This window comes from Zosterops lateralis (assembly GCF_965231275.1).
Source record: "Zosterops lateralis genome assembly, chromosome: 5".
NCBI lineage: Eukaryota > Metazoa > Chordata > Aves > Passeriformes > Zosteropidae > Zosterops > Zosterops lateralis.
The window spans coordinates 49570154-49583259 of NC_139766.1; the positions used below are offsets into that span (position 1 = coordinate 49570154).

At 36.9% G+C, this 13106-nt stretch overlaps 1 protein-coding gene across 1 annotated transcript; it reads left to right on the forward strand.

Moving 5' to 3' along the window:
- The first annotated feature begins 412 nt into the window (after positions 1 to 412).
- Positions 413 to 12948, forward strand: BDH2 (3-hydroxybutyrate dehydrogenase 2). Its single transcript, XM_083861441.1, has 10 exons — positions 413 to 534; positions 1872 to 1949; positions 3405 to 3483; positions 5387 to 5483; positions 6032 to 6140; positions 7240 to 7300; positions 7974 to 8087; positions 8603 to 8661; positions 9365 to 9457; positions 10668 to 12948. Exons 2-10 carry the CDS (start codon positions 1878 to 1880, stop codon positions 10719 to 10721), a joined length of 738 nt encoding a protein of 245 aa, XP_083717567.1. The 5' UTR covers positions 413 to 534; positions 1872 to 1877; the 3' UTR covers positions 10722 to 12948.
- The last annotated feature ends 158 nt before the right edge of the window (positions 12949 to 13106 follow it).

Below are 13106 nucleotides of genomic sequence, written 5' to 3' on the forward strand. Positions count from 1 at the left end.
AGCTTTAAGTCTGGCATGACCTTATAGCTAAATTAGTTCGTCCTAGAATTTTTCAGTCTAATGATATTAATTCTGCTTTAACATATGCAAGTTAAAGCACTAGAAACAAAATATACGTTGGTAAATCACCAGTTTTACAAGAACAAAAAAATAATCACATAAGTTTTGTCCTGCTCTGGAATCTGATAGTTTATATTTCAAAAAGACATTGCTTGGAAAAACATTATTTGTGGCCTTTTTGTGGGAATCCTACTGATCTTTTGATTTCCCATTGTAAGAGAGTCAGCTGATGCTGGTGATAGTTTTGTGTCCTTTCCTGTGCAGGAGAGAAAACACACTTTTTTAAAATCCCGAGTTTCGCTAGATGGCAGCATCTCAGTGTTTCAACAGGAAATTACGTTCCTGTAGAGAAACCTAGCAGTTGGACTACAAATCCCAACAAGCACAGTAAAAAAAAAAAAAACCACCAAACCCTGTAGAACTTCCTTTTGTACAAGGGTCAGTAAATATAACAAAGCTTTTTGAGATCTCTTGGTGAGTGACTATATTTATATTTATTTGTAAATGCTTCATAGAACTGGTATGGCAAATGTTCATAAAACCTGATTGTTAGATTGAAAAATGTATTTCTTATGCATTTTGCTTCCCACGTGTTAAGGTGATTTGGGGAAGTACTTAAACTGATCCAAGAGGCTTTTGGGAAGAAAAGAATTTTTACATTACGTTGCTTCAGAAGTCTAATTTGTTGAATCTATAACCTTCAGGTAAACAATTTTGCTGCAACTTTTGTCAGGAAAAACATCTAATAAAACAGAATTTCTGATAAAAATAATTGACTCAAAAAGTAGGACACTAAATTTGACTCAGTAATCTGAGTAACAGCTTGGATTTGAGCATCTCTAGAGGCCAGCATTGGCTGTTAACATAGGGAAGATTATGGCACCTTTATTTTAATTTTCCCAGTGAAGTACTTGGTATGTTGGATTTATTTGTATATTTAAAGACTTTGTTCTTATGACACCTTTTTATACTCATATCTACATAGACAAAGTTGCTCGGAGGATTATGAAAATGCAAGAGTTTTTCTTATGAGGAACCCAATTAACAAAGTCCAGATACTACACTGTGACTGGAACACAGTGACCTCACTCTTTAGAAAGTTCTTTGAGACTTGGCATTTGTTTTTACTTGTTTGTCTGCATTTTTGCATGCTGTATTTCATTAAAACTAATACAGCACCTAAACAGGGCTGTATTTTGTCTTTTGGCTGCTCCATCCAGAATAAGGTAGCAGCTCTTAGAGGTTCCCTAGTGTCCCAAGCACAGTCAGTGTTCCTTGAGAACAAGGAACAAGAGGCAAGACTGGCATTTTCATTCCCCCTGCACCCTCCTGCTTCACTGGGGCTGGAAGATTCCCAAGACAACTGAGGGCAGATACCAAGGCAAGGGCATTGTATGGAATTTATTGCAGCCTAGGAAGTTAAGCATTTGTAGTTTGAGAGAAACAAGACCTGCTTTCTGAGAATACCATGGAGATTGGAAACATTGGATTACAAACTACCATACTGCAGTTTCATCTTGGCTTTTTTTTTTTCTTTGCCTGTTGAAGAAAAAAAATCCAGTTTCTGTTTTAATGAAACCTAACTTCTGAGCTCAAATGCCTTTTGTATGCTTGAGATCACAAGGCTGAGGCAGCCCTGCCCCTCAGAACCCTGGATAACTGAGGGTCACACGGCAGCCAAACAGGACAACTGTGATGGCAGAGGTACACCCTGGATTATGTCTAGTTTTGGGAATGTGTTTGCATCTGATTCCCAGGGATGATGTTGGCTTATCTTTGTTAAATTTCTGTGCCATGCCATGCCTGCACAGGTCACCATGGGGCGGCTGGATGGGAAGATCATCCTCGTGTCTGCAGCAGCACAGGGCATTGGTCAAGCAGCTGCTATTGTAAGTTGGAAAACATTTGTTCTGCTGTGCCTGTGCAAAGTCTCTCATTCTAGCTTGTCCAATGACACTTGCACCAAACCAGTTCTTGAATTCATAAACCATAGATGAGGCCAGAACTACCCAGGGAATAATGTAGCCACTATGCTGTTTCACCCAGGCTTTGTGCTGTTTGAATTTATGAAAATCTTCAACTCTTGAGTGGAGATGTTAGATAAGGATAAGAGCAAGAATTGAGGACAGCTGCAACTACTTTTATAATAATATATGGTTGGTACTATCTGTGCCTTTTATCCAATACCTCTGTTGCTTTGTTCTGGGAGAGATGATAGAAGAAATATTTCCTGGTCTAAGGCTGGGTACTGTGAGGATCCCCTACAGTAAAGCTAAGATATTTTACCTATATTCATGTCTGACATAACCAAGTTCACATGATACTAACACATTGTTCACAATGAGCAGCTGTAAGAAACCCTTTACGAATTTTGTTTGATTACTGTTAAACAGAATTCAAGGTATGTATTAACTTTTCAGTTAGCTTGTAACTCCTTTTGACCAGTTCTTCTCCTGCTACTTCCCTTTTCCATGGCAAATAAAAAACTCAGAGTTATCTCATTATCTCTGTAATGTAATCAACAACTCAGGAAAAGATCCTGTAGCATTTTTACCAGACTGGTTAGTTTCTCATGCATGTGGTTGAGAACACAGAAAACTGCTGAACTTGGCTCCCACATAAATCACTCAGTCCAAGGAGCAGGTAATCGTCCTGATGGTTTCACTTTGTAAATACCCAACAAGCCATGGAAGACTGGTACGTTTAATGTTACTATCCTCTTAAGCTGCACTTCAGACACTTGTTTTGAAGGTAAGGGGCTACAGTTCAAGAGGTCAGAATACTTTTGACAGACTTTACTTCATTAGCTGTTGATTTATCAGTAATCACAATCAAAGAGGCTTTCGAGGAGACCATCAAGAATGAAGCAATGCCTCTGGTTAAATATCAAAAGTCATGCTGCTTTTAATACTGTTTTATTCCAATTATTTGGGTACAAAGGATTTTGTTAAAAATAAAAAAGTCCTGTTTTACGACTTCTGCCTTTACCTGTCAAATTTCATAGTTTCATTTAAATCTAACAATACAGACAATTCTAGCCCTATTGCTTACTAGTGCAGCTAATAAGGGCAATAACAATATCCACCATCTTAGTGTAGTTACTGTTCTTCTACTTTACTTATGGATTCCTTCCTTTAGGGAAAACACTTTAAATCTGTCTTATCACACAAAGTTACATAGTTGTGTGCAACTCCCTGATATGCCCAGAATGAAAACTGAGAGATCAGCTGCCTTCAGCTTGGCTTGGCTTCTATTTCAAGCAAAAAAGCACCAGAAAAGAAAACAGATTTTATTTCTGGTATGATCTGGACTATCTAATTATAAACTTCTCTTGTGTTCTCCAGGCTTTTGCTAAAGAAGGAGCCAAAGTCATTGCTACAGACATCAATGAGTCTAAACTGCAAGAACTGGGGAAACATCCAGGTAAATGGCCCTACAGCAGGCATTAGTTCAGCTCTTGCAAGTTTTGTGTAGGCTATCTGAGATACATTTTAAAGATAGGGAAGCTTGAAAAAGACAGGAAAAAAGGAAAATATCCAGACTAATTCTTTCAATGTTTGCATTGCTTTATTCTGTGGTGTGAAATAGCAGAAATATAGCATGTAAAATATTGCAAGATCACTGTGTCAGAGTATCACACCAGATGTGGAATAACTGATTTTCTTGTGTCACAGAAGAAGTTGATATTTGCTTGCTAGAATGGCACCCATTTCAGTTACCTTTTGGCATCACTAGGCTGATTATCAAGTGCATGGAATGCTTTTCTCTGATCAAGAGAACATCTCACTATACAAAAAGGTAGACCTAGTGTCTTGCAATTCTATGCTCCATACTTGGCATATCCTTTTAATGCGTTCTTTACTGTCTTGTAGAATCCATATGTCTTCAGAAATTTAATCTAGCAACACTAGATACACCTCTTCTGTTTGTACAAATGTTCAGGCCTGAAGGTTGTTTTTCTACTGACACCACAGGAACAGTCTTGAAGGAGCAGGTTTTGCACAGATGTTTCAGATCATAAGTGACACAAGTGGGACATTATGTTAAAAAGTATTTTTTTCAATATTGAAATAAAAAATGAGACTTGAATATAGTTGACAGCCTAAATTGCTTCTAACTTGATTTGAGGGAAGAAAGTGGACTTAATGTATTCTTACTAAAGGCTGAGAGTAAAATACACAAAACCACAGCTGGCACAGCTTTTAGCGTGAATATCATACTAAAATATCTCTGCCAACTGGAGCTCGCCACAAGCAATCCCTTTGTAATTGTTTGGGAACTCGAGGGCTTTTCAGATTCCTTCTGAGGGTGTTTGGAAAAATGTTACATTTTTTCCCTCTGCTGGTATACTCACAAGGAAAGAAATAATTTTCCATATACTCAGAGCCATTTTCATCCTTTAGACATATGATTAGTCAATCTATAATTAATCAAGACTTGGCACATTGAGGCCTTCGAATTTTATCTGAGAGAGGTAATTCCAATGTGGTGTTAATCACCAGCCTGTAGTCTGATTGAATACACAAATGTCTTCAAAAGTGTCTTTATCATTTAACTAAGGCACAGCCTATTCATGGGCTTGTTGCTTTGGTTTCAAAAAACCACCAGGTTTTTATCCATTTCAAATCAAATTCTCCTTAAAGTTATGCTTCAGATGCTTTACAGAAGCTTTACAGTATTTCATGGACTCCTATCTGCTGGGTGTGATTTTGGAGGCCATGTAGTTCCATCTAGTGCTCTAAGTGGCACTGGTTAGAGCAGGTTGCTCAGGGCTGTGTTTAGTCAAGCTCTGAACATCTCTAAGGATGGAATTTCCTCAATAACCTTTGCAGGACCCTGTTCCAGTGTGACTGCCCTTATGATTTTAATAATTTATGCAAAATCATTTTTCCTTATTAACTAAACTATATAAACCTCATTCACGATATCATCAACTACACATGAGAATGTGGCATGTAATGGCACTGTAAGACACATGTAACTAGTTCCAAGTGTTATTCTAGAGCATGAAAGTTCATTATGATTATATAGGTTCTATAATTCTTCTGTGTGAGAGTATAGTGGAATTCAAATTTATTTGGAATGTTTTTATGGTAAATTAAGCTAGCTTATCTGGTTGTGTTATGCTGTATAACAATTAAAACAGTTGATCATTTTAATTCTCTCCTGAAATTTTAAATAGCAATGATACACTGTCCCAGATTAACCACTGCACTAATTTAATCATTGAGTGAATTGAATTGTAAGTGCTATCCTCAGCACATCAGAAAAATAATCAGCTAATCCTTAGTCAAATACATTGAAACAAATGCCATGTTTTTTCTAGGCATTCAAATACAGGTTCTGGATGTCACCAAAAAGGAGCAGATAGAAAATCTGGCCAAGAAGATTGAAAAGATTGATGTCCTCTGTAACATTGCAGGGTAACCAGATTCTCTTTGCTACTGCTGTTTCTCCAGTTTTCCCTCTCCTCCAGAACTACTTTCTATAAACATTCATTACTTCAATGCATTTTATGTGTTATGTTTTAATGGATTTTATACTCTAAATACAAAGCTTTGTGTGTTTTCATCAAAACTGAACTTTTTTTGCACAGCCACATAACCCAGGCCAAGATAGAACAGCTCTGGAACTTATGCTTTCTTTACTCTGTGGGTACTCTGTACTGATGTCTTTGGCCCTTCTAGCGTAACAGTGAACAAAGCCTGACAGTCTACTAGTGCTCTTTTTTTTTTTTTTTTTTTTTTTTCTTATTATTCTTCTATTGCCAATCATTTTGTTGCACATATTGAGTCTGCTTTGTGTCCTTGATACTTACCAGAAGAAATACACTGCTGCTTGCATTCTTCAAAGGTGCTCTTATCCCACTCTTTCCAAGGTTAGAAAAGTTAATTACTACAAAATAGTGGTGGAAAAAGGGCCACAGAAATGTAAACCACAGACAGTAATCCACCTCATGCACTCATTCTAGATTTGTTCATCATGGAACCATTCTGGAGTGTGAGGAGAAAGACTGGGACTTCACAATGAACCTCAATGTTCGCAGCATGTACCTAATGATCAAGACGTTTCTTCCAAAGGCAAGGCTTGGCTGCCCATGACTTCTAGTCTCTGCTGCATTGTTTGAAGTGTGAGAGATCAGAGTTGTTGCCACTGTGACAATAGACAAAACACAAGCATGCCTCCTTGGATAGGGGAGCCCTTAGATTACAATGGTCCTATTGCAAAACAGTCTCTGCATTTCGTAATATTTCAAGTAGACCATTTATCTAAAGGATATGGCAGAAAAGATTTATTTGGGGAGTTGGCCTATGTAAACTAGCTAAAATACTTCAGACTTTATGCAGAACAATGAGGGAGCTATTGCAATACAGTGCTAATGTATTATACTACAGCAGACAGCTGCATAATACCATGCTGCAAAATATTTATAAATAATGTATATTGACATGAATTTTATACAGCTCTGGAGACTATCTTAAGAAGAAATTCAGGGATGCTGATGCTAACATGCTGATTAGAGCATAACAATTCAATGAATTGATGCTTCTTGGTTTTACACAATCACTAAGTTTGGGTCTACAAAAACTTGTGGTGTTTACATTCCTGTAAATGCAAAGGCCGGACTTGAAAGCTGTGATGGTGACTGGATGACAACTACTCTTTTCAGTGTTGTTCCAGTTGGGGGTGGGTTTTTTCTTAGCTAAACTTAATTTTCAGAATTTGGGTTTTTTTAACAACTTCAAGTTTTAGGATGCCTAAAAATGTCATAACTTAAAGAAAATTAGCTACAATTCATAGATGCTAGACTGTTGTGCTTTATTCTTCTCCAAAACAGGAGTTTTGAGTGGGATCAGTGAGTTGCTGCATTGGTATGAGCAGATGTCTGTGTGGTGTAACTTACTGTCATGACAAAAGGGCAATGACTGAGAGGTGGTGACCTAGGAAAAAAATCTTTCCTGGCATGATTTTCAATCCTGACATGGCTCAGGAATGAGTGAGAATTTCAGACTCTGCTTTACTGCTTCAGTCAATGGCACCTATCCATGCCGATTAAGCTTTGTTGCCCTGTGTATCAAGTGCATGCAGGGCTGTTCTGTGAGTTGCTGTGGACTATTTTGCTGAACATGCAGATGACAAAATAGTTTTCATTTGATTGACATAAGTAGTCTTTTGCAGATGCTTAAACAGAAATCTGGAAATATTATAAATATGTCTTCTGTGGCATCCAGCATCAAAGGTCAGTAACTTGCTAGAGTTCCTTATATAAATCTTTAAGATGATGGATATACAATATAAATGTTGTGCAATTTTGAACTTAGAGGATATCTAAATTCAAAGCTATTTCTAAATCCTGTGGAGAGATCAGTTTAGAAAAAAAAAAGTGAACACATTCAACTCAAACATAAATGCAAGCACACAGATGTGAAATTATAGAAACTCCAAGATCCTTACCTCTGAATTTTTTCAATGTTTTGTAGCGTCCTTTTTACCAGTATTTATTAACTAAAAAGGAATTGCTTCCAGTGATATCTTGGTACATATGTTCTTCAGAGATATAATGAAGAAATTACAATTACATAAGTGCTGTAACTATGCTTTCAAAAAAAGCCTGATCATGACCAACAGATGGATTTCTGCTGTTTCTAAATCTTCGCTGCTTGTTACATTTTCTAGAATAGTCCCCAAAGTTACACTACTGAAAGATTGTGTGCTTTCCTCTGGTGTATACCTGAGTAGAATTCTGGCAGTTGGCATTCCAGCTAGGCTGCCCTTATGGAGAGGCTACAGATGCTACAGGAAATGCTGGAGTCCAGAAGCAGGTGTATATTTAACAATCTTGGCTCTTTCTTTTTTCTTCTTCTCCTTTTTAACTATGTTTCTGTGCTGCCTTAACACGGACCTTCTGTTAGGAGTTGTGAACAGGTGTGTCTACAGCACTTCAAAGGCTGCAGTTATTGGGCTAACAAAGGCTGTGGCTGCTGATTTCATTGAACAAGGCATCAGATGCAACTGCATATGTCCTGGTAAGTGTTCTTACATTATTCTGTGAACTAGGAGCAAATGCTAGAAGGCCAGATTGAGTGTGGCTTTTTAAACAAAGAACAGACTTGCAAGTGGTAACTAAAGTTACCAGCAGTCTACAAGAACAGAGCATACTTGAAAGGCATAATATAGGAAAGTTGTTATTCTGTGGTTAAAACGGGATTTTTAGTCTGATTAACCTAGTATCTGCACTTTATACATACATTACACAGTATTTGAATGGTGGTTTTCAAAGATGCAGTCTAGGAAGTTAGAAGCAGGCACAAACTAGCTAACAGTGTTTAACCCTCCGAAAAGTATTGACTCTAATTCTCAAAACTCTTGCCTTTTACTGAAATTTAAAATTCTGTGCTCTATTGGTAGCTTTGCAGTCTTTCTCCTGAATTGTGCTACAAAGTCACACATAGGTGTTAAGACATACAAATAGAACAAATCAACTTTTGTTATGATTGCTGATGCAGGTTTTTTTTAACACTGAATTTAAAATTTTGCTTAGGAACTGTTGACACACCATCTTTACAGGAAAGGATCCAAGCCCGGCCTAACCCAGAACAGGTGAGAAAGCAATTTATTAGCTTGGTCACATATATATATATGTTTAACTCTCTTTTAAAAAAGAATATATAGCTTCACTTCTGCCCATATTTAAGAATGTCCTCAATCTCAGAGTACTGTGGATAACTTAACATTCAAAGGAGACAGCAAAGTGTGGTCAGCTTGAACTTGAGACAGAAGCCTTAAGGCCAGGCCAGAACCAAAGCCTCAGAAGGATAATATTGTTAGTGAATGTAGAGGGTCTCATCCATGGAAGCAACTCCAAGTGCTGGTTACAGTATCCAGTGCAAAAGCAGAGGACATTTTCTATTGTGGCATGTGTCAGCCACAAGGTAGTGCAAAAACAATACAGACAGGGCATTCTGGCCTATGTATCTCAACATTATTTGGGATGCTAACCATCCTTATTAGATAATACCAAGTTCTCATTTGAAGGACATGGGAATATCTACCACTAAAGGAAGAAGGATTTTATGTTGGCTTTATTCTGGAACCAGAGATTTAGGTGCTTTCTAAAGCCTTCTAATTTCTTTCAACCTGAAATTCACATCCCTGTTCATTTTATGTTTTTCTAGCTTTAATTCCCTACTTAGAGTACTAAAGGAAGTTATTATTAGAGGCCTGTTTCCAGTTCTGTACATGTCAAGAGGTCAAAATAATTCCTTTTTTATTTTTGATATACCAAATGATTTTGTATAACCAGGCATTGAAAGATTTTCTAGCCAGACAGAAGACTGGCAGGATGGCTACTGCTGAAGAAGTGGCCCATCTCTTTGTGTACTTGGCCTCTGATGAAGTAAGTAGAGACAATAAAATGTCCTGTCACAGAATCCCATGCTACTTTGCTGCTTCACAATAGAGAAAGTATTTGTTTCAGGATAATTTATATTCTCTTTGGAGTTGGATTATTGCAAAAATAAAAACCAAACTATCTTCTTTTACTGAGTTAATCCTGCAATACAAAAGGTGTTCTGAATGTTTACAGTGATTGCAAAGCATTATGTATTTGGTGCCATAGCCTGGTGGTTTTGTGTCACCTGAACAAACTGACTGACCCCCAGTCATCCTGAATGGTGAAGAGAAATGAGCTTGTCAGCTTTACCAGGCATGCACCATGGCTAGATCATTTTTTAAGGAGGTAGAATTAGTAGATTGCTGGAGATTTTAGCTAATGCTCAGGGTGAATCTCCCATTCCAGCATAAAGAAAACAACAGACCCACTGTGGTTGTTACCCACTAGACTCTTGATGACCATTGCAGACAGCACCAACATTGAGTACACACCAACATTATTTCAGCTGCTATAAATTTACTGAGACTAAAAACTAGACTGGATTTGTCTGGACATGTCCAGCAGTCCTAATGTCCGTATCAAAATACTTCAATGGATTTAGTTCACTATTAATGTTGCTATCTATCAGTAGTCTGTTTCTCAATTTCATCTTGGTTTTAGTATTTCCATAATGCTAATAATTTTTTCCAGTCTGCTCACAGGGTTTTCAACCATGTGTAAACATAATTCCATTTTTTCAATATATTCAGCATGTTTCAGCACTGACATAGGGAAGAATGTCAATGGCTCAGTTGCTTACCTCCCTATCTGTATAATCTAAGTTTTTAGTTAGGTCCCATTATAATTGTTGGCTCACCTGGTCAGATTCTGCTCATCTGGGCAGACCTAACAACATCATAGTGTGAGGTATTTATTCCTGCAGGTAAGATATCTGAAGTCTAGCTTTTGTAAATTTGTACTCTCAGGATGCATTCTCATCTTAAATGCCTCTAATAATACTTTTGCCAGACTTTCTTGAATTAAGTAAGAAGCTTTAATTTCTATGTTTGTTTCTATTTAGATGTTATATTACTTATTCAGGTATTTTTGTAAAACAAACAAAAAAAAGTCTATAAAAGAAAGCAGATTTTTTAATTCAAAGAAAAAATGTTTCCCTGTAATTAATAGCCATGAAAAATTACTAGAAATCATTGTTTATTTTGTGTAATTTCAGTCTGCCTATGTGACTGGTAATGAGCTAATCATCGATGGAGGATGGAGCTTGTGATTGACTCTACCTGCAAATGGAAATTCATACTATGATGGGCAAAAAATGAGGATGGTGTTTCTTGCAAAGATTGAGATCATGCATGTGATGTCTTTCCAAACAGATTTGCTGCTATCTCTCTCTAGATTGATCTTACTGATTAACTTTTCCTTAAATAGAGAAACTGGAGTAAAACATACTTCATGTGGCTTCAATTTATGGCAACTCCAAAAACATGAAAAACAGCAGTTTAATGTTTAAGATTTCAGGAGGGCAAAAATATTATTCAAGTTACAAAATCTGAGTTGAGTTTTAAGCAAAATCTGAGTGAAAGGAATTAACTATTATCTTTATTCTCATCTTATAAGGTATTTGGAAATTAATACTCACAATTAAATTTTCATGTACAGGAACCACTATGCAAGGGCAGTACTCCAGCAGCTATGGATGGGGGTATATGTGAGAGGAGGATTCTTAAATACGTGGCTGGATCTTCATGAATATGCTTGACTTGTAGCACAAAAGCAAAAGGAGTGGATTTTACCACTCTAGATACAGCCAGTATAGTCCTCTGCAAAATGATGTACAAATATTGGACATATTAAGAGTAAAATCTGTTGCTAGGTGTTACACTTTGGTGCTCTATGCCTTATTCTCAAGTACCAATACAGTTCACACTAAAGCACAAGACAAAATTTCACTGAAAAGAACTGTTTTCACAAGAGTATGTGCTGATGTTTTTATTGTGATAGCACATGGTAGCTTTGATTCATGAAATAGAAACCTATTATTGTCAAGTTTCATATTCTGGGAAAAAACAGAGGTCCTGGCCCAGAGGTCCAAGGCAATGAATAATGAATTCACAAAGCATGTGTTTTACTAACATACTGCTTTAAACCAACATGAATTACATGGTGACTACCTATAAATATGGTTACTTTTAACACAGTTCCATTTATCTAGTTCATAAATGAAACTGTCACTTAATACATAGCTTTATATACATTATATACATATATATGTGAGGGAGGAATTAAGGGCCAAGTGCTACTGAATATGATTCATCAGTAATCAAAGCACAGAAAAAAATGCACAATATTGTGTGTGTTTCTGTAAAAACTGCCATGTTTATAAAATTATTGGTTAAGATTTTCAGTATCAGCTGAAGTATTAATATAAATTACTTGATTTCAAAGATAATGAAACACATCTAGTTAAAATCTGACCTCTTATTTTAAAATAATTGTATGTAAATGTAAATTTTACAAATGAGAAAAGTATTGTGCATGTTGACTTCATTTGGCTCATTATGGGTTTAACATTTACTTTTAATCATGGTTGTAGCATTTTGACCTTGTAGTTTGTTTATGGGATTTTAGAGAATCTAATATTTCAATCAAGTGACCCTGGCAGCCAAGCAGGATCAAATTGGGGCACAAATCCAAAGTTATCCAAAATGGCTCCAAAAATGTTCACTGGCATAAATTCAAATATTAAAAACTGAAGCTGGCAGGACACGCTTTCAATGGTTTCAGAGTTTAATACGAAGGCCAAAGTCCTTCTTTTGTAGTAGGCGCAGAAGTCTTACCTCGAAAAGACAAAATTTCCCCACTGCAGTAACACAGTACATACACTGTGTATTCTGAAAATAAGTAAGACTCTGAGAGAAAATTCATTGTACTTATTGCATGCTGACCATCATTACTTAGTGTTTCTAAGCTCACTCAGCAGTGATTGTAGTATACAGTTGCTGCTCAAAAATGGTGGCTGCTGTTGTTCTTGTCAAAGCACTTGTGCAAGAAAATAGGTACCACCTGCCTTTAAAGTGCAGTAAAGGCACAAAGGGCTTTTTTAGTGGTAGGCCAAGAATCTGGTGGACCAGAAAAGTAAAAATCAGCAGAGCTTGATGCCTCTTGCCTTATTAGCAGTGCTTTTCATGGAGGTGTTAACAGTTGCAACTCTGAAATGTGTTCCAATGTCATGAGGTTTTTCAGCAGATTTGCAGGAATTATTAAAGGAAAATGCTTCTTAATGCTCTTGTGACCTAATTCCCTGGTCTGTTTTTAATGGAACTGGGTAATTCTCTTTGTTTTCCTTCTACCCCAGTGATAATATAAAGAGGCTTTTTGACTTTTCAGAGTCCAAGTCAAACGTTTCTCTTGTGGGGGAGGGAGGAATAGACTTCCCTGATGCTGAGTCCTTCTGGAAAATTTAATCTGATCAATAAATGCTTTCGTTTTCTCTTGGATTTGTAGTCAGCTTAGTTCTGTGTGATGATACCAGGAGCAAAGTAGCAACATGTGGCACTTGACTCTGCTTTCACATGCACTCAATGCAGCTTGCAAATTTAGGGTTGAGAAAAAGAGGTCTGTCTCATTACCTCATGAGACAGAGGTAAAATGAGGT